Source organism: Ovis canadensis, chromosome 1 (genome assembly GCF_042477335.2).
Source record: "Ovis canadensis isolate MfBH-ARS-UI-01 breed Bighorn chromosome 1, ARS-UI_OviCan_v2, whole genome shotgun sequence".
Classification (NCBI taxonomy): domain Eukaryota; kingdom Metazoa; phylum Chordata; class Mammalia; order Artiodactyla; family Bovidae; genus Ovis; species Ovis canadensis.
Genome location: NC_091245.1, coordinates 235,662,075 through 235,687,333, shown reverse-complemented (window position 1 = coordinate 235,687,333; position 25,259 = coordinate 235,662,075). Strand labels below are relative to the sequence as shown.

General features: G+C 37.8%; 1 protein-coding gene and 1 long non-coding RNA gene across 25 annotated transcripts in view; one reads left to right on the top strand and one right to left on the bottom strand.

Annotated features, from left to right (window-relative positions):
* Nucleotides 1–25,259, top strand: part of MME (membrane metalloendopeptidase) — a 109,006-nt gene that overhangs the window by 70,043 nt on the left and 13,704 nt on the right. For all 24 annotated transcript variants that reach the window (XM_069562253.1, XM_069562168.1, XM_069562178.1 and 21 more), the window contains 4 exons: nt 12,707–12,765; nt 19,136–19,255; nt 20,735–20,868; nt 20,985–21,050. In XM_069562253.1, coding sequence (XP_069418354.1) covers nt 12,707–12,765; nt 19,136–19,255; nt 20,735–20,868; nt 20,985–21,050 — 379 coding nt within the window. The remainder of the gene's footprint in view (nt 1–12,706; nt 12,766–19,135; nt 19,256–20,734; nt 20,869–20,984; nt 21,051–25,259) is intronic.
* LOC138424843 (uncharacterized) overlaps nt 1–25,259 on the bottom strand; it is a 62,468-nt gene that overhangs the window by 27,766 nt on the left and 9,443 nt on the right. The gene's annotated exons all lie outside the window — the stretch shown is intronic.

The window sequence follows — 25,259 nt, the reverse complement described above, 5'->3', positions numbered from 1 at the left end:
TTAAATCCCCAGAACTATCTGTGTGGACTTTTCCCCACACAGCTCCAAGAGAATAGGAGATCGTTCAGCACAGTGCTGGATACATAGGAGATTTTCAATTAAATTAATGAGTGAGCAAGTGGAAAGTAAATATACTAACTTGATCTTTGTGGTAACTGACACAATACCATGCTGCTGCTAAGTCGCATCAGTCGTGTCCGACTCTGTGCGACCCCATAGAGGGCAGCCCACCAGGCTCCCCCGTCCCTGGGATTCTCCAGGCAAGAAGACTGGAGTGGGTTGCCATTTCCTTCTCCAATGCATGAAAGTGAAAAGGGAAAGTGAAGTCACTCAGTTGTGTCCGACTCTTAGTGACCCCATGGACTGCAGCCTACCAGGCTCCTCCATCCATGGGATTTTCCAGGCAAGAGTACTGGAGTGGGGTGCCACTGCCTTCTCCGAATACCATGCTAGTGAAGTGTATGGTTCACTCCTGTATTCCTTTATTCTTTCACCAACATTTGTTAAGCAAATATTTTGGAATACTGAACAAGTCAAGGTGGGAACTGGAAAAATCAAAGGTGAACTTTGATTCAATTACATTATATTACAATAGTAGAGTGTAGGAAAAATGTGTTATAATAAACTGCCTCCAGGAGGGAAATGTGCCAAGAAAGGGACAAAGTGCAGGACTATTTGATGACAGAGTGTTCTATTCTCAGTAAACCAAGTACAGGTTGGACAAAATTCCCGGTATGAAAATGCCAATACATTTCAATCCCTGCACAACATTTTGAACCCTGAAGAAGAGACCAATTTCTTTTACTGACCTCTGTGTTTACACTGGAGCAAATGTTATGTTATCTGGTACTAAAAATAGGGCAGCAAATGTCGGAGAATGTTTAGTGTCCCAGGTGGGAAAGAAAGAGATTGGGTGCATATGGCTTCTATCATACTCAGTTGTCACAAATTGACAGAAAGTCATCAAAAAGAATACCCTATGGAAAAATGTATAATCAAGTCTGAATGTTTTTATTTCTTTACAAAATATAGTTACATACTATATAGTTACATGTAATAATTGTTCGCACTCTGTAAAATACCTGTATACAATTATCATCAAATATTCTTTCTGAAAAGAGCTAATATAAGCTGCATCCACCCAACATCAGAATATTTCTTCATAATTTAAAAAATTGTTGTTGAATTATTGCTTGATGTTTTCTTTGGAAGTTAATATAGTCTCAGTTCCATAATAATTTTGTAATGTAGTGTGTAATTTTCACTCCTTTTCATCATATGTGTGGATCTTCTCTGAGTTCTTTTCTCTTTACCACAGATAATCAATAGCAAAGACTGTATCTAAGGCTTAATGAGTGTTTTCTTAATAGCATGCACAGCTTGGTGGTACTTTTTGGATCCTTTCCGTGAGCCTCTGACGGTCAATGACAAGTGCAACATGCCTTTTAAGGTCTTCACTACCATCTGAGGCTAGTTTTTCTTCCTTCCTCATCTTCTACCTGTATGCTGCGTACAAGGGTTCAACACTCTTGACTCCACTTTAGATTCACCTGGGGAGTATTTGAAATAGACTGATTCCCCAGCTCTCCTACCCGAGATTGTGATGTACATGCCTCTAGGTGGGGTCTCAGGTACTGGTATTCTTTTAAGTACCACACCCCCTTCTCAAGTCAGAATCTTTGCATTAATGTTGATTCCTTTTTATATTGAATCATACTTGCTCATATTCAATATTGTGAGATATTTTTACAAGATGAAACCTTTAATTTAGGAATTTTGGTTTTTTAAAAAAATTTAAATTTATATTGGACTCTACTTGATTTACAATGCTGTGTTAGTTTCGGGTATACAGCAAAGTGATTCAGTTATACATATATCTATTCTTTTTTCAAATTCTTTTCCTATTTAGGTTATTGCAGAATAGTGAGTAAAGTTCCCTGTGCTATACTCTAGGCCTTTGTTGGTTATCTACCTTAAGTATAGCAGTATGTATATGTCAATCCTAAACTCCCAGTTTATCCCCCACCCCCTTTCCCTTTTGGTAACTATAAGTTTGCTTTCCTTTTTTAAAAAAATATATTTATTTATTTATTTGGCTGCACTGGGTCCTAGCCATGGCGTGTGAGAGCTAGTTCCCTGATCAGGGTTGGAACCCAAGCCCCCTGCATTGGGAGCACAATATGTTAGAAACTAGACTACCAGGGAAGTCCCGATACGAGTTTGTTTCCTGTCCCTGGGTCAGAAAGATTCCCATGGAGAAGGGCATGGCACTTCACTCCAGTATTCTTGCCTGGAGGATCTCGTGGACAGAGGAGCCTGGTGGGTTATAGTCCGTGGGTCACAAAGAGTTGGACACGACTGAACGACTCACACACACACACACACACACACACACGCATGCACACACACACACATGCATGCACACGCACACATACACACATGCACACACACGCACACACACACACACGGGTTCATCATTCCAGAGCAATTCTTTTCTATCATCTCTGCAATTGCTGTGATGTTCACTACAAATCCTATCTTAAAAAATGTTTATATCCACCAGCTGCTAACTAGCTATTTTATTGGCATGAGGACATGTGGATCCATCTTACATCTCCATTGTCATGCCTTATTTGGACGTTTCTCATTGTTCACCAGAGTGATTACAATATTTTTCCTAACTTCTTAATCATCTCACAGTCAATCTTGAGCTAATTCTCCAGGCTACCACCTTAGAGAGCTTTTAAAAACACAGATTGAGTCATGTTGTTTTCTGATGAAAACCTTTCAGTGTGTTTTGCCCATCTCATGAAGCCTGTACAAAGCTCTGAAATCTCCCGCTCACACTCCAGAATCCCGTCAGAGTCACCCTACCCCACAGCATTGTCCCAAATCTCCAGCCATAGGAATTATTTTAAAATCACTGCTCCATCTCTTCCTCCTCCTTATCCCTTACCTTGGACCACTCTTTCTACCCTTGTTCATTTAACAAAAACCTACACTTAGTGTGATTCTTCTTGAGTGTTACCTCCTTACTCATGCATCCCTTACATTTTTCTCTTCACCTTGTGCTTGTATGATACCTTACACATATATTAGTCAGAGCGCCAGTATATTATGTTACATTTAGCTGGAATAGCCCTTGTTGAAAGAAAGCAGAGGTCATGTATTTGTGTCACCAGAGATTGAACTTTGATGAGTAGAATGTGGACCTTCCTTCAATGATGATAGAGTGAATGATTGATAAAATTGTCAATTTGTAACAGTGCTGATAAAGTGAACTCAGCCACTAAAATAAGTACTGATGTATCCAAGCATTTCACCATCATCATTGGTGACTATGTCCAACATGATCTCTGTTTTCTCTGCTTAAGAATTCAAAAAATTGAGAAAGTCAGAAAGTTTGAGTGTGATATGCCTGTTAGTTATTTGGCTAAAAGAACCTCCTTCTGCCCATTCAAGCAGCTGGCAACTGCAAAGGACAAAGATTTAAATTTAAAAGGCTGTTGGTTCATGTGGTTTCTGAGTACCTAGCTTATGTTTCCAAAATTACCTCAAACATCATGTTCTCTGGAGACTTAATGACAGTTCGGAAATAATTTCAAGCACATCATGTTATCAAATAGTAATAATGTTAGATTGAAAATGTAATATCCATTGGCAAAATTACTTGGCGAAGTATCTGAAATAATTTACTTTCAGTAACATGATTATTCACTTAGACTCTATGGAACAAACATAAACCTCTAAAAAGAAACAATGTACTAGGACAAAATAAAGTGAATTCCTTAATTTTAGACTTGACATTATTTTGTTAGTTTCTCAAGACAGAATTTTCTGTAATATAATTTGGACAGGTAGTGCCAGCCTTGGTAAGTTATGACTGTTGAGCACGTGGAGTTGCATTTCATGAACTACAATGACTTATTTCACTGTTGCATCTTTCTTGCCATTGTACATCAAAATCAAAACAAGCTGACAGTAACAGCAGCCAACTCAATAAACATTTTGCCAGATAGCTACAGTGTGCAAAGTACTGTGCTACGCTGTAGAGGATATAGAGATGAGTAAGACTCAGAGCTAGCAATCTAATGGGAGAGGCAGGTATGTAACAATGAAAGCCGATGAAAGGCTTTAGTTGGCTGTTGCGATTACAAGACAGCAAGGTGCTAGGATAGCACTTTTTTAAAACCACAATTAAACCTTTACTTATTAGTAAAACATTCTCTGGAAGGAACATGTCAGCATTTAAATTAACGTTGAGGTGAACTAGAGCAAAACAAACAAAATGATTGATTCATTTCTTCTTTATTGCTTCAAGTCTGCTGTTTTTTCTAATCTGGACCAACTGGATGTTTGCTAGTCCCTGAGATAAGTGGTGCTACGGAGGTTGGCGGCCAACAGCTGTGGCTCTGTGTAGTTCTTCTTGAAAGACCAAGAGCACCAAAAAGACAGGGTGGCTGGTACCACTGTCGTTTTGCCCACTGCAATGAGTTGCTACCCCTTTTTCAGTGTCTCAGTTCTGCCGGTTACTATCTGTAGCCTTTTAAAAGCCTTGAAGTTTTGGCATTTGTTAAATGAGCAGGTTGATTTAGACTGTATAGCATCTTTAAGGTTCTTTCCAGCATTGAAATATTAGGGCCCTTTCTGTGAAGTTTTGATAAGAGCCAAGATGTTTTAGTCCTTGGCTTTTCCACAAGTGACCCAAGAGAGAAAGACCATATTCTTGTAAGGTAGGGATGTACCTCACTTCTTTCTAAAGTATCTCTTCTGCTATTTCCCCTTCAGTGATGTTTTTAGACTCAGTTTTCTAGTTAAGTCTTGTATCATTGAACTTGAATTTCAAAAGAATAGCTATAGAGGATTGCTGTGAAGAAATGAGATGGCCCAGAGGTGGAAAATTGGTAAGACTCATGCAGGGTGGGCATTTAGAGTGCTGGAGACTTGGGACACAAGTGACTCTCCATGATGTAGATGTATGGGAAGATATGTAATGCAGATAGTTTGACTCATCAAGTACTAGTTAGTCAGAAAGACGAACAGACTAAACCTGGACAAGTCACTCTGATTTCCTGTGGCAGTATCTGCTCTGATGTGCTCATGTTCTACGCCTATTATGATAGATTAAAATATTAAGTTACATCTATATAGATTCCCATTACGATAACAGACTGATTTTTCAACACATTTTTGGATTATAAGCAAAATATATCTTATCAGTGAAAAAAAAAAAAGCATTTTAATTAGCACCCAGGGAATGTTTGTTTCAGAGGGGAAAGAAGAGATAGAGAAGGAAGGCTAATAAGTTAAAGGTTTAAACTGAAGAGCTTTGCAAAAGAAGTCTAGAACTTGATACTAGTGTGCCCTCTTGAGAGGACAATGCCCAGATAGTGCGTGGCTTCTGGTTGTCATACCCTCCACAGTCTCCATGGCAGCAGTGCCTCACCTAGGCTTACCACCCACCACCCTTCCAGGATGAAAAGAGTCAGTACTCTTGGGGCTTGAAGGACTCGTTGGTATCCCAAGACCTATATGTGTGTGCATGCCTTTCATGTTCTCAATATTGTGCTAAACCCTAGAGATGCTTTAAGAAAAAGCATAAGATAAATAAGTGGGAGTGGGACTCCTTGGAACTTAAAAGCTTCTGCCCAGCAACAAGAACAAAAAAAATTTAAAGGTAACCTAAGAAATGGGAGAAAATATTTGCCAATCACATGTCTGGTAAGGGATTAATCTCCAATATATATAAGGCACTCCTGTAATTCAATAGCAGAAAAAAAAATCCTAATAACCAATTTAAAATGACCCATGAACAGAGGAGCCTGGTGGGCTACAGTCCATTGGATCACTAAGAGTCAGACACGACTTAGCAACTGAGCACGCACACAAGGATTTGGATAGACATTTCTCCAAAGACGTACAAATGGCCACCAGATAGATGGAAAGATATTTACTAATCATCACGCATGTGTGCTAAGTCACTTTAGCCATGTGCGACTCTGTGACCTGATGGACCATAGCCTACCAGCCTCCTCTGTTCATGAAATTCTCCAGGCAAGAATACTGGAGTGGGTTGGTGTGCCCTCGTCCAAGGGATCTTCCCAACCATCAGAGGGTCAAACCTGCATCTCTTGTGTCTACCTGCCACTAGTGCTACCTGGGAAGCCCCACTAATCATCAAGGAAATGCAAATCAAAACCCTAGTGAGATATCACATCACTCCTGTCAGGATGACATATTGTTAAAAAATAAATAAATAAAAAGACAACAAGTATTGGCAAGGATGTGGAGAAATTGGAACACAATTGGTGGGAATGCAAAAGGGTGCAAAAGTTATGGAAAACAACACAGACATTCCTTAAAAAGTTAGAAATAGAACTGCCATAACACCCAGTAATTCTGGGCCTATAGCCAAACTGATTGAACTCAGGATCTCAGAGACATTAGCAGTCCCGTGTTCATAGCAGTTCCATTCACAATTGCTCAGATGTGGAGGCAACCTCTTTCCCTCAACAGATGAATGGTTGGGAAAAAAAAATATCTGTGTATACAGTGGAACACTACTCAGTATCTAAAAAGAAGGAAATTATGCAGTATGCGTTGATGAACTTAAGAAAATGTGCTATTTGAAATAAGCCCAGAAACATAAGTACTGCCTGATTCTACTTATATTCCACTTATAAACCTCAAACCCACTTGAGGTTTCTAAAATAGTCAAATTTCATAAAATCAAAGGAGGGAATCATTATTACCAAAAGCTGGGGGGAGAAGGAAATGAGTTATTAATCAACAGGCAAGAAATTTCCAGTTAAGCAAGATGAGTAAGTTACAGCATTGTGCCTAGTGTCAACCATAATGCACTAGATACTTAAAATATATTAAATGGGTAGATCTCGTGGTAAGTGTTATTGCCACAATTTAGAAAAAGGACAAAACATGAAACATTGTTGCCTTTTGGAGTTACTATTTCATGAGCTACACAGATGGTAGACTTGTAACCTTATGTCCTTGCTAAGGGGTATATAGGATGTAAGAGCTTTCAGCTCTTTCCTGAAAGATCACAAGATTATTCTCAGTCAGGAGAACAAATACCACAAGAAAATTCTAACAGAAAAAATCCACCCACCCCTATATGTTCCAAGTTGGGAATTTCTCTGAATTTGACATTTCGCTCACGTGAGTACACATATCATGCATGTACACCCATATAGAGTTACTGAAGACTAAAGCGATTGGGCCTTGTTGCCAACTTATAACCATACACTACCGACTGATGACTTCTAGGAAGAAAATCAGTGATTTGGGGTTTTGTTGTTGTTGTTGTTGTTGTTGAAAGAGAAGTCAATTTTCTTATTGTGCTGTTAGAGTAGGAGCCTTGGCTCTCACCTCCGAGGATCAGGTGAATCACTCAGAGTGCTTGTTAACAACTCTTAAAGGACCAGTTGATTGAGGCTCTTTGGTCCTATTGTGCTTTTGCCTTTGGATAAAATATTGCACTTTATGCAGCAGTGGAAAGAGCTTGTACTCTGGAACCAGGGGGCTGAGGTGGATGGTAGAGAGAGTGAGCAACCTTGAGTTAAGATTCCTGCTCTGCCACTTATTAACTGTGTGAAGTCAGACAACCACCATGATACCTCTGAGCCTCAATGGTCCCTTTATAAACTGAGGATAATAGCATTTACTTTTGCTTTGTGAGGTCATTGTTGTGTATTGTGTAGTGTGTGTGCCACATAACTTAGGTGTTCATTAAACAGTAGCCATCGTTATGACTGGGTCATGATGAGACTTCAGGGTGGTGTATAAGCCAGCATCCTAAAGCTTGTTAGGGTAAGGGGCAGCCCTAAATATAAAGTAATGTAAAAATGAGCACTGGGACTCTCCAATTCCAATGCAGGGGCCATGGTTTTGATCCCTGGTTGGGGGACTAAGATCCTAAGCACAGTATAGCCAAAAAATAAAATAAATCTTTAAAAAAGATTAAAAATGTGAACACCTTCATTTTTAAAGAGGTTAGCAAGGAAATGGTATTGATTTTTGTAATGAAATTTTATGCATGGTACAGATCTACATGTTAGAAGTAGGGGATTGATTGGAAGATGAGGGTGTCGTATTTCTCCATAGTTTATATATTCTTTTCCCAGTTGTATCACTAACTCTATAAATAAATTCGGAAAAAGAGTTTGATCTATGATGTACCTTAGTTTCTATACATGAAAACTGAGGTATCATCTATCTTATATGGGTGGTTTGAAAGATGAATGAAAATATATAGAAAACTTTGAAGTCTTGCTGAGGGGATATTAATAAATATAAAGAATTACAGTGGTAATTACCATTACAAATGAGAATTCTCCGTTCCAGAAGTATTTGAGGAAGACATAGAAAACCATTGTATTGTACTGCTGATTTCAAAGGAATTGCTTCAAAGCCACTAGATGCTGGGAAATTAAATGTTTTCAGGGAAAGAAGCATTCATGATTTTGTTGTTTAAAGAAGTTTGTTTTAAAGTTACACACGAATAAGTGAAAGAAGTTTTATTCCATATGTCTTTGCAATCCAGTGGGTTTATTATATCCAAGAGGCTATAGGATCAGGCTGTAGACTTCTGTTTTCAGTGCCCTGGGTAAAACGATATCCTGTGCTTTCATCTTATCACCACTTAGGTTCCTCAGGGTAATTAAGAGGTGGAAGAGAAACACACCTGGTCTGCCTCTCCAGGAGATTTCAGTTGTATTTCCCAACTACATTGTTAGTTCAGCTTTGAGGGCCCTGCTGCTTACAGTGGCCCTTTGTTCTACTGTAAATGCCCCCAAACCAGAATAAGATTACCTGACAAGATTGTTTCTCAGAAATGGAAAGTAAAGTTTGCTTACTTCTTGCTTCCCCACCCTTCAGTTTATACCACACATACCCATTCTTCTGCAACCAAGTAGTGGAGGCAGGAAGAGAAGTCAAGGAACAGAGTGATGTGCACTCTCTCTCAGGTCCAATACTTGCTGTAGGAGATGCTAGTGTCTGGCCTCCATACTTTAAAGGTATCTTCAGATAACCTGCACTATCCATTTTGTTACTGGATGCTTCGTTCTCTCGTTAGTTGAACATTTTCTCTTTTCTGTGCTGCTATTCAGGGTCACATTTGTCTTGTTTTCCATAAATGAAAGCTTCTCTTGAAACTCTGAGGCTGCATCCAAATCAGAAGATCTTACAGTTTTTGTTATATCACCATTTACTTTAAAAACTATATTCTTTGTCCTTTAATTTAGCTTTTGTTGTAACACAGTGAGATATTTCATGATTGACCACAAATATTAGACATTGAGTCTGTAACTGCTATCATCAGTTTAAGATGAAATGATCCAATTACTGTACCTTAAGTTCTGGTCATTCCCAGGGACAAAGTGCCCTGTGCTTTTGAATCTGGATAATTACCCAGGGGTAGCCTGAGGATGCACGGTGAAAGGTCTCAAGGAAGAAAAGGCAAACACTACACACTTGTGCTCTGTGAAACTAACCACTATGATTCTAATTTTATGTGAGTATTTTGTGGTCATAAATAGCTACCTATTTTCTTGAAGGTGTAATTCACAATGGACATTTTAATATGTAAAACTTTCCCTGCTAAGAAGTTACAAACATTGATCAAAGTGTAATTTTAAACAGAAGAGCAGGGAAAAAATCATTAAAACAACAGGTGGGACATTTATTTTTACAAAAAGCAATAAACATGAGATGGATAATATAAACTCCATTCGCCTATGTCTGACTTTTGAGATCTGTTGCTCTCGGCAACATCAGATTCCTGTATCTAGTTCTATTCCTCTCTAATATACTAATTTAAAACAGAAAGCATGTTGAATTGGCACCTTTTGTGTTTCATTATTAGTACTGTGCCTGAGTGCAAAACCAACAATTTGTATATTATCTGTGATTACCCACTAATGTCCATGCAGAGTATATTATCACTAAATCAGAAGTTCAGAACTGAACAACTGAGGCCTAGAAATATGTTAAAGTAATTTTTCAACAATTGAAATTCTAATAAGTATAAGCTATTTATGCATAAAATCTGTTATGTTGGCTATTATCAGTGAGGAAGAAATTTTCTTCTACCCTTCCAGGATCTTCTGGTTGGTCTATGAATTAAATTGACATGAGACAGATTAACAGGAGAAAAATCAAGGTTTAATACCATGTATACACAAGAGAGACCCAGGAAAACTGAGTTACTTGCCAAGAAGGCTGAACCCCTAACCCTAAATACCATCTTCAGCTAAAGACAAAAGAGGATGTTGGGAATAGTGGTTTGGGACCTCGAAGGGGAGGAAGGTAATTCACACGAAGATGGAAAATCAAATGTTCAGAAAACGCTTATTCAGTGCGTCACGCTGTCACAATGGGATACAGAGTGGACTCTGATCTCTAGGCTCTGAATAGTTCCCCCACCACATCTGGCCCATATTCTCTGAAGATCCCTCTGGTGATGGCTCTTTTTCAGGAACAGGCCTCCTCTATCTAAATTTTTTAGGCAGTTATGGGGCAGGTCAAAGTTTCTTTCTAAGTCTTTTGGGAGATTTGTTTTCATCTCAAAATTATCTTCATCCCAAAGAGACTTTTTGGGGGTGGCAAGTTTTGCTGTCTTACACTTTCAGAATGTTGATGACACATCAGAAATATCTCTAAAGTCACCACAAGGAACAGTGTTTCTCCTCAGGAGTTGGGTGAGCATGTTTCCTATTTTCTGCTCCTGCCAGATAGCCTTGAACCATATGTGACTCATGTGGTTCTGGTGATTTTATTTAAACATAGTCCTAATGCATCATTTTTCCTAATCATGAGTTTTATTTATGTATTTTCTTTCATAATACTTTAGGGTCACACAAAATCAACTTTTTCTATGTAGCTTCTGATATCAAGATTTTAGTCTAACATCCCTGGGTTTACAAATACGTGTTTTTGTTGTGAGTCACTACAAAGCACGTGGGAAGCAAGTCAAGTTTAATTAAAATAAATAAAATTGTATGCTTATAATCATTAACCTGCAAGAAATTAAAATATTGATGACTCAGCTGTGGTGAAATTAGGGAGGACTGAAATATTGGTCATACCATCCTGTGTGAAAATGTTTTTCTCTGTTTGAAACAACAAAATCAAACTAAAGAAGAAACACATTGATTGACCATCCCCCGACCCAAACCCTCCATCTTCAAACTTATTTTCTTCCTAAAGAAAAATTCCCGGAAATTCTATCTGAATTGTTTTTATCTACAGAAACTCTATCTGGATATTTTTAAATGTATATATCCTTCATATGAATGTCTTAGACTTATTATTGGAGGTAAAACTCATGCTTATTAGAATTTATCCAACAGTTGTTATATGTGACCCTGTCTGAGTTACTTTTAATAGATCAAAATAGGACTTACATCTGACATCCCAGTGTAGACTGAAATTTTAACTAAAATGCTGATTTGGGCAGCTGACTTTGGACTGCTTACCTTGCAAAGCAGGGTCTGGAAACAGTTCTGATTTAACCTTATTGTGCTAATTATTGTAAACTCGTTTCATGAGTAGGATAATAATTGTCACTTGAATTGTTGCCCTAAAAGTGGGGTAACTATGCGGCTATTAGATAACAATATATGGTTGTTTTGAGTGTGTGTATATGTGTGTGCTGACATTTAGGAAGGTATCGGAATTCAACTAGTGTCAATTTTTCAATTGACACTTTCAATATAAGAATATGTGTCTATTAATGAGTATATAAGAATGCAGCCTATCAAGACAATATTACTCCTGTTGCACAAAAGTGCTTAACAGTGATTGTTGATATGCAGTCTTCATAACATCTTCACAGAAAGATATGGGAACACTGGCTCCATCCTTTACCTTACCGCTGCTCTCAGATTGTTGTTTGGGGAACTAGATTGTTGTTTTTTTCTCACTCACTCTTGTATAAGTTATTTATGCTTCTTTATTATCTCCTCAACTAGGGTCTTCTGAAGTCAAGAATTGTATTTTATAAAATCCCTAGGTCCAATATAGAGCCTAATTCATGGCATATACAGACAGATTTATTTTAAAATCACCTGGATTTCATTTTGCAGTCATTATACAAAAATATACCTTTGCTCACTTACCTGTCATATTTTTTTAAAAAAATTTAAGTGACAATAATCAGAGTAGGCTCCCTACCCAAAGCTAAATACCTGTCAAGGGGATCTCTTAGTCCCCAAAAAGGCTCTTTGTAAACCAAGAATTTAAAAAGTTTAAATGTACTTTTAGCAACCTGAAATTTGCTGAATTGAAATTTTAGCATTATTTCTATATTCTGTCAACTGTTCCAGAATTGTTGGCATAGTCACCTAGTATCAGGAACACAGAACTAAATAAATTTCAGTATAATTTTATTCCATTGCAGTTTCCAAAGAGATGTGTTAGAATGGGTTTTGCACTGTGAGATGCCGTCATTAAAAATTTATGCAAATTAAATAACAGATTGCAGACCTGCGTACGGTCTCATTTTTCAAGAAGTGGAAATATTTTTAAATGAATGCTCTCATCTAGTGAATTAATTTTAATTTGTTGATCATATTTCAAACAGAAAATTAAAATTCATCTTGGAATAGTGATAATGCTTTTATGGTGGTGAACAGATTGAATCAGATAATTTAGTATCTTTTGTAACAAGTTCTTATGTTTTCTATAGGTGGATAAGCGGAGCAGCTGTAGTCAATGCATTTTACTCTTCAGGCAGAAATCAGATAGGTAAGGTCTGTTCTTAAATAATTGTATAATATTTCTCTGTTGGTCCCACACTTTAGTGCTTTGCATGACCAATTTATTATATTCCCTATAAAAGCACTGTTGAGGCTGAGTTACTGATTTATTGAATATCCTCCTTGGAAGTAAATGTATTCATGTACCTCTTTTCACTATAATAGCAAAATTTAAATCAGTATAAGTCACATGAAGTGGTTTTGTTTCTTTTATAACATTCTCATTTATAGCTAAATGGTTTATCTTATTGCTAAGTACTTTTATTTCAAACTTCTTTTTTTAAAAATCCCCTTATATCTCCATAAAGTTATGTTAACTTTAGGACTTTCTAAGCATCAGCATCTTAAGTGGTTTAAGTTTCAAGAACCAAAGTTTCAGAAATCCAATTTTTTTCTCAGTTCTGTATGTAGGCATTGGTAGAGATGGTCCTGCTCTGTATCATTGTTTTCTCCTAGAAGGTTCCAAGAGAGAGGCTCAGAAAGTCGCAAAGTTGGTTTTACTAGGTTGGACCATGTGGAATTGTGTTTACTTAACCACTTTTGATCCCCCCAGAAATTTATGTTCACTAGTAGTAATATCACATAAATAAGCATAGAAATTAATACCTTAGTGAATAATACTATGAATAATGAAATAGCTTAATAAAACAAAGATATATTTTTTCTCTGCCTGGGAATACCTTGACATCTTGAAGCTCTCTCTTAAGTATCTTACAAATAGACACATTCCCCCTGCCCCAAGGGTTTTAGTATGAAGAAAGACAACCAACTGATTTAGTACTTCAGTGGAAGTATTCTAAACAGGATAGCCAGCTTCTCCAGGTTTGTTCAATCCACCCCTTCATTTCTATGTGTAGTCAAAAATCAGGTGGGAAGGTAAAGTTTGATGATACTTCTTACCATTGCTTTTACAAGTAGTCTGATACATCTCCCAGCTAGTAAAATGATTACCTGAACCTAGGTCAGAGCCTGTTTAATGATCAACTCAGAACCCATGCAGTCTATCCTTTGTAAAGTATTCCTAGAAACCATTCAGACCTTTTCCTGAAAGTTGCTTGGTCACGTCCAACTGTTTGTAACCACATGGACTGTAGCCCGCCAGGCTCCTCTTTCCATGGAGTTCTCTAGGCAAGAGTACTGGAGTGGGTAGCTATTCCCTTTTCTAGGAGATTTTCCTGACCCAGAGATTGAACCCAGTTCTTCTGCCTTACAGGCAGATTCCTGACCATCTGAGCCACCAGGGAAACTCTTTATCATTAAAGACCTTTGCTTTTTCTCTGGAGAGCCTTTACTTTGGAGACCTCTTTGATATTCAGTAGTTCTGTTGGTGTAAAGTCTAGTTCATTCTGCTGCTGCTGCTGTTTAGTCACTAAGTCATGTCCAACCCTTTGCAACCCCATGGACTGTAACCTGCCAGGCTCCTTTGTCCATGGGATTCTCCAGGCAAGAATACTGGAGTGGGTTGCCATTTCCTTCTCCAGGGGATCTTCCCAACCCAGGGGTTGAACCCACATCTCCTGCTTGGCAGGTGGATTCTTCACTATTGAGCCATCTGGGAAGCTCCTCGTTCATTCAAGACTTAGACTAAATAGGATAATTGACTTTTAAAGGATTCCCAAGGCAAAGTGAGGCAGCCTCAACTTCAATTGTGCATTAGGGCAGACTAAAGGATACTGCTTTATATTAATCCAGCTCAGGATCCTATCAGACCTAGTGTTGAAGCACTCCCAAGAGACCACTCTGGCATGTTCATCCTCTCTAGAGCAATTCAAGACTCTAAATTACCCCTTGTTCCTGAAGCTGACTCAAAATTGGTCTGCCTCAGAGATTCCTTGAGCAGAGAAGACCTGGGTATGTTCTCATTTTGAATTTAATACCCTCAAACCAAACAAGCTACAGCAAAAGGAAAAAAGTTAAAAGTGGCCTGAAATCTCACAAAGCAGACAATTATCATCTGAATAATCAAGAATTGGCTGTAATAAGCATTCTTAATGTATAAGAAAGACCTCTTAAAGATGCTTAATGTAAATTCCTTTGATGGAAATAAGAAATCTGAAAAATCGCTAACCTCTTTTCATATGCTTATCTGCTAATAACAGCGTTCAGAGAAAGGGAAAGTGTCATGCATGAGAACGCTTTGACGTGTACATTTTCTCCTTGACAATCCATTTAAACCTCCAAAATGGGGATTGTCTTAACTAAAAACAATTGAAGATCCTGATCTCTCATTTTCTTCTTCATAAAAGTGTATTTGTGTGCCTATCCATGGCCATCCATACCTAGATATATGGCTTTTGCAACACTCTCTTAATGGATTTGATATCATGTGCATCACAGAATTAGAACTGGTATAGAATAACATGTCTCATAAATGACCCTCCCACCTTCACACAAATCCCTTAAACTATATCACATACAATTTCTTGTGGGATTGATCTTTTTATGTTATGGTAAAAAAAGAACTTCTTTTATTATTATATAGGGAGTTATTCATATTAATAATTTCTACTTTTTAATTCAGTTCCTACCACTTTTTGTCATAACTCACACATGTAGGCTACATTCCAATTTTCATGCACCCTTGCCCCTTCTCAAAAACAAAAAGTCAACTTTCAGGACAGGCAGGCATGCTGAAAGTGGTAAATTGACTTGTTCCTCTTCCTTGTAGAATTGTACCATAGAGCTTTAGGGACCTTTCATGTCATTAGAAAAGCTGCACTTGAATGTTTTGTCAAGTGTTTCTCTGTAAGTTTCAGGCACTATCCAATCACCTTATTAAACTTTCAAGTCTTATCCAAGGAAATGACAAGTCATTTGAGAAGTCTTAACTACTGCTGCATTCTCCTTTTTCAATAACAACAAAATTCTTTTCCAATTTTAGGTAACTTATAAGTAATTTATAGTATATTCAGCCTGAGTGATCTATGACTACCTTGACATAATTAAACTTTGTAAAATTGTCTTACTCATCCTTCAGTTCAGTCAGTCGCTCAGTCATGTCTGACTCTTTGCGACCCCATGAATCGCAGCACACCAGGCCTTCCTGTCCATCACCAACTCCTGGAGTTTACTCAAATTCATGTCCATCGAGTTGGTGATGCCATCCAGCCATCTCATCCTCTGTCGTCCCCTTCTCCTCCTGCCCCCAATCCCTCCCCGCATCAGTGTCTTTTCCAATGAGTCAACTCTTCACATGAGGTGGCCAAAGTATTGGAGTTTCGCTTTAGCATCAGTCCTTCCAATGAACACCCAGGACTAATCTCCTTTAGAATTGACTATTTGGATCTCCTTGCCGTCCAAGGGACTCTCAAGAGTCTTCTCTAACACCACAGTTCAAAAACATCAATTCTTCGGCCCTCAGCTTTCTTCACAGTCCAACTCTCACATCCATACATGACCGCTGGAAAAACCATAGCCTTGACTAGAGGGACCTTTGTTGGCACAGTAATGTCTCTGCTTTTGAATATGCTGTCTAGGTTGGTCATAACTTACCTTCCAAGAAGTAAGCATCTTTTAATTTCATGGCTGCAGTCACCATCTGCAGTGATTTTGGAGCCCCAAAAAATAAAGTCTGACATTGTTTCCACTGTTTCCCCATCTATTTCCCATGAAGTGGTGGGATCAGATGCCATGATCTTCATTTTCTGAATGTTGAGCTTTAAGCCAACTTTTTCACTCTCCTCTTTCACTTTCATCAAGAGGCTTTTTAGCTTCTCTTCACTTTCTGCCATAAGAGTGGTGTCATTAGGATTCTTATTTTCAGACTTGAGAATTAAGAGTAAATTTTTCTAGACATGTTGCTATTTCATTTAATATAAAAGCAATGTTTAATTTTTCCACCAAAATTGATTTTATCTGATTGCACTCTTGAGCTTTATATCAAAGATTCTAAAATTGAGTTGCTTGCAGTCTGGAAAAAATAAACCAGGGAAGTGAGGGGATAGGCGTGAGGAGAAACACTGTCTTTTGTTTCATGGACCAATGGTGTATTTAACTAACTAACTTGTTGACTATCATGAACATAAAAAATGCACAACTCAGCAGTTGGTAATTATCAACAGTTGGGATGTCTACTAGTAACAATGATAAGACTAATCAGTAAAATCCTCATAAATATTTAGCTGACAGAGTAAAAGGAGAAATCATGATTTGCAAAGTTGAACTTGAAGACTAGTATTTAATATGAGCCGTAAAAATCTTATCACTTGCCTGAAAAAGTATATCAGGGTATAATTAAAGCAGCAGGATCTTTATAGTTAATGTTTAGTCTTAATATTGTGTTTCATAAGAGCATTTTATATAATGGATGGATTTTAATCAAAGTACATAGTGTGGGAGATAGTCCTCACTTTAGGTTAATAAAGTACTGCACATAATTTTTATATTTCAAGCTAAAAATAATTTCTTGGCACTGTTGATAGCTCAGGCAGCTCCATGTGACGTATAATGTTCATCAGAATTCTCCAAGCACAAAAATTTTGTGCGTTTTTTTTTTTAACTTAGTCATTTTGATTGTTAAAACAACTTTCCAGATATTTTTTATACATCTAAAGAGCACTTAAATTGCCCAGTGTATATCTTAAAGTCTCCTCTATAAATAGCTTGTATTTATCCCTGAAACACTTACAAGTTAAGGTCATACTCACCCCAGCTGAATGACAAAAAACAATGTTTGCTACTCTGTATTAACTAGGTCTTATATTTCTTAAAATAAGGGCCTTTCTTTTGTGCTCTTGATGTTCCATGCAGCAATAGCCCAGGCCTTTACATATAGTAGATGTTGATACTAATGATTTTTTATTTTTGCTTACAGAACATAATGTTTCAGTGGATACTAGAATTTTACAATGTGAAAGATAAAATCTCAAAACTATGAATGTTATGAGGGAAGGGGAGGGCATAGGGGAGGTGGAGAAGTAGAACACCATAGAGACAAAGACCAGGAAGAATATGCTGTCTTTAGTTAGGGAACAATGATAAGCCATCCAAGGTGTTTTAGCAGCATAGTGATAATGACCACAGTGGCACTTTAGTTGGCTAGCAGGGTAGAGTAGATTTAGGATAGATTGAAATTTGGGGAGACTGGAAGAAGACCTAAGAAAGCCAATTAGGAGATTAAGTAATTCTTCAGGTAAGAAATGAGAGTGTGAACTCAGAAGGTGGCCAGTAGGACTGATAGGAGGAGATAAACAGAGGAAATGCCACTGGAAAGAAGGTACAGGACCTGATTTTTTCCTTACTAGATCATGTAAGGACTTTGTAAAAAGAAAGGAGACATGAAAGATAAACAGAAAAAAAGTGATTGAGACTCTTCACATGCTATTAGCAGAAATAATCAAAGTCAGATGGCTTAGAAGGGAAATGAGGAGTTTGATGTGTGACACATGAAATTTAAACAGTGTGAAATGTCTAAGTATAGAAAATTAGCTAGTTAAGACAGATTTCAGGGTAGATATAAAAATTACAATTCATTTATTTATAAGTCTTTAAGACACTGTAAGAAATTCACTCATTTCTTCATCAGTTATTAATTTATTACCTGTTATGTTCCAGGCACTATCCAATTTAAGGTGCTACAGATAATTAAAAATTCAAATGGACTCAAAAACAAATAAACAAATACATGTACGTGCAAACAAACCTATGCTCTCAAAGAGCTAATACTTGAGGTGCTTTGAGGAAGACGTGAAAAATGAAGGACTAAACAACCATAAATAAATAAATAGTCACATGCCTTAATGAAAATTTAAAGAGGTTATGTGATTAGGGGGTACTTTTGATTGTCTCTGTTTATTTACTAAGCTATTGTAGATGTATAAACTATTAGACATGTTAAAAACAATACTAATGTTATTAACTATTTCTCCCAAATATTTGCAGTGGAGAAAAGACTTTCTGAATGAGATAATAATTTTCCCTTGCTCTAAATTCCTTATAGCATGAAAACAATCTTAACAGATGTTATACAGTCAGTTGTGATTATAAATCACAGATATGGTGCATTCTGGGATAAACTCTTTACTGTCATCATCAATAAATGACCTGGGGACTTCCCTGGTGACCCGGTGCTTAAGAATCTGCTCTTTCACTACAAGGAGCATGGGTTCGATCCCTGGTTGGGAAACTAAGATCCCGCTTACCTTGGCAGTGCACCCAAAATAAAATAAAATAAAATAAAATGAAATAACAGCATCTTACCAATAGATGACCTGCATTTGTTTCTGTCACAGAAGACTTTTGTATGCAATTAAGTGAAACCGACATACTGGAAAGCAGCTTAGCAGGCAAACAGGCAATCCAACGCCTGTCATTACAGAACAAAACTACACTCAATCTTTAACCATCTTCTTTGCTTATAGTCTTCCCAGCTGGCATTCTGCAGCCACCCTTTTTCAGTGCCCAGCAGCCTAAGTCATTGAACTATGGGGGCATTGGCATGGTCATAGGACACGAAATCACCCATGGCTTCGATGACAATGGTAAAGTACAACTGATGCTTTTATTTGCCTGAGATATACCCTAGTAAACTTAATTAAGAGTTATAATAATGTAGCAATATAAAACACATTTATTCATCAGTGTATCATTAGCCTAACAATCACTACACTTTTAATGTTCCTTTTAAATTGTTGCTTTAGAAGATCAGAATTTTCTAATAGTGAGGTTTAGCAATGTGTGCTTTTTACTCTGACAGAATAAAACAATATCCACATTGAGAAGACATTGATATTTGTCAACACCAATGATAATGTTTGTTCTAATTTCATGATTATGTCTTATCTCTCCAGAATTTTAGAGGGCAGAGTCCATGTCTTAAAATTAAACGTAAGCTCAGAAAGTAAGGTGCCCCCAGGACTTTTAAACTTCCTGTGGTCAGAGACTTTTTTTTTTTGACTGCATCTCACACCTACTATCTAGTTCACAGCCTTGCAAACAGTAGGAAATTAAATGTTTACATGCTGCCCCAAATAGCAACATAGATTTCGAGTTTCAGTGAAATTTGAAAGGAATAGAAGTAAAGACATGAGATATGTAAAGAGGTAGGAGTTGAAGCTATAGCAAAGATCAGTTTATAATTGGAAAGAAAATAAGAACAGTAGAGAGAAAATAATTAAGCCTTAACCTAACTTCAGAAAGTCAGAGGAAGAAAAGGAGACAGGAGGGATATACTAAGGGTCTGTTAACTCAATTAAACTATATAGCAATCTTCACAGGTAGGTATTAAAACTGTTTTCATTTTTCAAACAGAAAAATATAGACTCATAAGACTTGGTTAAAGTTACAAAACTGAGAGTTGGTGGAACCAGGATATGGGTTCAGGTAGTCTGTCTTCATAGCCCTTACGTTATTCACTACATCATAGATAACTGTTTAAAAGATGACAAAATCAAGTGTCAAACATATAATGTATATAAATGCTGCTGAAGCTCAAGAAGGAGAAAGATCAAAGTAGTTAGGATCAACAAGAAAGCTCCAAGACTAAAGGTGACTTTTTGTGCTTGAAGTAGGGCAAAACTATGAGTCCACAATTACTAATGAAAGGTTAGTAAATGGAAATGAATTCATAGCAAATAATGCCATAGTGAAATACTGACCTCTTTAAAAATCTTAAAATGTCAAAGTAAACAGACTTGGTTCAGGCAAAAATCATCCAACAGAAACAAGTCATGATTTCAGGAGTAATTATCTGGTGGCCTTGGCCGAGACATCAACAACAAAGTGGGTAAAATTGGATTAATCTGGATTAATACTAGGGCATATCAGCAAAGAGAGCCCCAATGGTCTGGTTTTTATCAACTCTAGATGAGAAAGCAGAACAGTTTATCTACTCATCTGTCCAGGTTAATGTTCTCTTGCATACTTGGTATTTCAGTCCTTGCACTTTGAATTAAAGATATCTTATTGCAGCTCTTGATGTAAATGAGTTCTCATTTTACTTAGATAAATATATATTCCAGGCAGAAATTTTAACAAGGATGGAGACCTCGTTGACTGGTGGACTCAACAGTCTGCAAATAATTTTAAAGACCTATCCCAGTGCATGGTGTACCAGTATGGGAACTTCTCCTGGGACTTAGCAAATGGAGAGCATGTATGTCATCAGCATTCTCTTGAAAAGTCGTATTCAATCTTAAGTGAATTACTGATGCTTTCTTAACAATCCAAACATAGCTAAGGATCTTTAAGTTTTTTTTTTTTTTTAAACAGCTTAATGGAATTAATACACTGGGAGAAAACATTGCTGATAATGGTGGTATTGGCCAAGCATACAGAGTGAGTAATATTTTCTTTCCATTTTAGTGGTTAGAGTGCATATTGATCACATTTAATCATTCATTTTAAAGCCTTTTGCAAAAGATACATGTAACAATAGAAAATTGAAAATACACAAGGAGAAAGGGGATTGTATATATGCTAATAAGAGGGGGCAATACAGTTGATAGGATTGAGCTGAAAAGCATTCTCTAAGCTTCAACGAAACTAAGGAGAAAAGGAAACAGAATATTATAATGACAGAATTGAGGAGGTATGCAAGTTCCATAGAGGAGGCAACATTTTTCTAAGAAATAATCTCTGAGATAGTTTTTCAGAAAAGATAGTCTACAAAAGGATTTATTATAGAATCATTCATTGACGTACTGAACAGGACCCTCAGTTTCTTGGCAGGTGAAGCAGTATTTGGGAATGATAACATAAACCCAGTCCCATTACAGTGATAAGTGAAGGACTGAAGTGATATGGTTCCTGCATGTGGCCTTGTAATGGTCCATACTGTAAACGCAGAGGAGTATATTGTTGCAATATCCCTTAGACTCTCATTTAGGCTTGCATTCAACAATACTTTCTAAGGCCTTCACTCTGTTTTGGGCACTATTCTTGGTGCTAGAGATCCAGCTTCAAACCCTTCATAAAATATGCCATTATTTGATGATTTGAACTAGGATTAAAGATGGCCTAGTGGATACTACGTGCACAGGAAAAAGTAGAGTTTTTCACAAAATAGTGGGGGAATAATGGTCTTGGAAGTAAATATGGATTGAGTATGATTTTGAGTTGTTTTCCCAACCCTGAGATAGCCCACATATAGCAGAAAAAGGCAGAGGTTACGTAAGAGGACACAGGGGACAAGGTGTCCGCAGGATAGAATCAGGCTACTGACATACGATGGATGGAATATTCATTGTAGTGGATGAAGATGTAGTGTTATTTGTTCACGACAGAGATGTTTGGGCTGGAGGGGAGAAGAGACTTGGTGGTTGGGTCAGGAAAAAGGAATTATCAGAACAATGTGGGAGAGGTGACTGAGGCCTGTAAATTGGCAGTGACCCAGGATGATCAAAGTGTGAGGCTTGGGAGATAAATCTGGCTGAAAATTTTCCAAAAGAATGAATCTCAGCCAAGTCCTTGGGGGATGGTAAATTACTGCTTCTTTGAATATTTGATCTTTTTTTTAAACTGGATGCTAGACATTGTACATTTTGCATCTTTGGGTGGAGAAAATTTTTGTTCTCCTGTTAATATTCTTGAGCTTTATTTTAGGGTGCAGTTAAATCTCTCAGAAATGGCTAGATCCTTTTAGATCTTGCTTTTGCATTGTGTTAGGTATACTGTGTGAACCTAGAGGTCTGCTATTCTTGTATTGTGTGAGTACCAGACATTTTATCTCTAATCCTTTTCTGCAGTCCCTTCCCTAGCCTTGATAGTTCGCCCGCATGTATACTCAGGTACTTAGCTGAATATTGAGGGGGTGTTTGATTTCGGACAGTCTCTTTCTCTGCATTTTCTCCTCTTCACCCTGTCCTTGGTGTCCTTGAATTCTCAATGCCTTTTCCTCACCCATTCAAGAAGTCTACCAGGCTCCACTGGGGTTTCCTGCTCTATTTTGTGGTCCAGAGTGCTCCAGTTATAAGCTAGGGCAGTCATAGGGCTCCTCTTGTTTACCGTCTCCTAGAGATCAGATTTTGCCTGATGTCTAGAATCACGCAAACCATTGTTTAATATATTTTGTCTATCATTTTGTTGTTTCAGTGGAAGCATAAATTCAGTCTCAGTCACTCCATCTTGCCTGGAAGTGGAAGGCATTGACCCTTTTAATAGTCCTTGGTGATTCTAATACACAACCAGATTGAGAATCACTGCTGTAAAAATTCAGCCAAAGTCTGGGTTAAGGGTACTTCCATGGAGATCCTCATGTAGAACAAGTACAGGTTTATAATAACGAAGCAAATTACAATTGTTCAAATATATTATTATATATGAAGTCTTGACTTGTAATACTTCTTGGTAGTTTGTGAACTCCCTCAGAGGAGTAGGTTCATGTCTTTTCTATATCCCCGGCATTTTTGCACCTTCAGTTCAGTTCAGTTCAGTTCAGTCGCTCAGTCGTGTCTGACTCTTTGTGACCCCATGAATCACAGCACGCCAGGCCTCCCTGTCCATCACCAACTCCCAGAGTTCACCCAAACTCAGTGTATCGAGTTGGTGATGCCATCCAGCCATCTCATCCTCTGTCATCCGCTTCTCCTCCTGCCCTTAATCGGTCACCCTGCTTATTTAACTCATATGCAGACTACATCATGGGAAATGCTGGGCTGCAAGAAGCACAAGCTGGAATCAAGATTGCCAGGAGAAATATCAATAACCTCAGATGTGCAGATGACACCATCCTTATGGCAGAAAGTGAAGAGGAACTAAAAAGCCTCTTGATGAAAGTGAAAGAGGAGAGTGAAAAAGTTGGCTTAAAGCTCAACATTCAGAAAACTAAAATCGTGGCATCTGGTCCCATCACTTCATGGGAAATAGATGGGGAAACAGTGTCAGACTTTATTTTTTTGGGGATCCAAAATCACTGCAGATGGTGAGTGCAGCCATGAAATTAAAAGACGCTTACTTCTTGGAAGGAAAGTTATGACCAACCTAGACAGCATATTAAAAAGCAGAGATATTACTTTGCCAACAAAGGTCTGTCTAGTCAAGGCTATGGTTTTTCCAGTGGTCATGTATGGATGTGAGAGTTGGACTGTGAAGAAAACTGAGTGCTGAAGAATTGATGCTTTTGAACTGTGATGCTTTGCACATTAGAGATGCAGAAAATCTATGTTGATGACAAGCAAGAAGAAATGAAATATCTCTTCTGTGTATCTAATTATCACCTTTCTTTGTATTCAGTTAAAGCTAACACATCTCAGAAATTTGTTGTCCATCCCATTCTTAAGTATATTTTGTAGCAGAAAACTATGTTTTCCAATAGTGTCTATAAATCCTTAAGAATTAAGGACATTTCCTGACATTCTAGTAGTCTAAATTCCTTCTTTGTAGGGTGACTGAGGTTCAATTTATTTTGCCCTGTCTTCAGGGGCCATAATAATTGCTCATCCTTAATAACCTTAGATATGCAGATGACACCACCCTTATGGCAGAAAGTGAAGAGGAACTAAAAAGCCTCTTGATGAAAATGAAAGTGGAAAGTGAAAAAGTTGGCTTAAAGCTCAACATTCAGAAAATGAAGATCATGGTATCCGGTCCCATCACTTCATGGGAAATAGATGGGGAAACAGTGGAAACAGTGTCAGACTTTATTTTTTTGGGCTCCAAAATCACTGCAGATGGTGACTGCAGCCATGAAATTAAAAGACGCTTACTCCTTGGAAGAAAAGTTATGACTAACCTAGATAGCATATTGAAAAGCAGAGACATTACTTTGCCGACTAAGGTCCGTCTAGCCAAGGCTATGGTTTTTCCTGTGGTCATGTATGGATGTGAGAGTTGGACTGTGAAGAAGGCTGAGTGCCAAAGAATTGATGTTTTTGAACTGTGGTGTTCGAGAAGACTCTTGAGAGTCCCTTGGACTGCAAGGAGATCCAACCAGTCCATTCTGAAGGAGATCAGTCCTGGGATTTCTTTGGAAAGAATGATGCTAAAGCTGAAACTCCAGTACTTTGGCCACCTCATGCGAAGAGTCGACTCATTGGAAGAGACTCTGATGCTGGGAGGGATTGGGGGTAGGAGAGAAGGGGATGACAGAGGATGAGATGGCTGGATGGCATCACTGACTGGATGGACGTGAGTCTGGGTGAACTCCGGGAGTTGGTGATGGACAGGGAGGCCTGGCGTGCTGTGATTCATGGGGTCGCAAAGAGTCGGACACAACTTAGCGACTGAACTGAACTGAACTGAACTGATTCTTAGAATCATATGGTGCTAAACCTCTAAGGAATCTCAGGAGACTCCCTTAACTTTTCTCAAGAATCTCTCAAATGAAATCTGTTGTGAATCTCTTTTTATTGAGAGTGATAACCCCAGTCAAGTATAGAAATTACAGATTCTCTTGGCTACTCTTTCTTCCAACTGGCTAGACTTACTCATCTATAGAACAACATTTAGATAAGTTTTCCATCACTTATGTAAATCCATCCTTTCATTCAGTTAACATTTGTTGATATTCTGACATTAGCTAGGCTTTTATCATGTTAATCATTAATC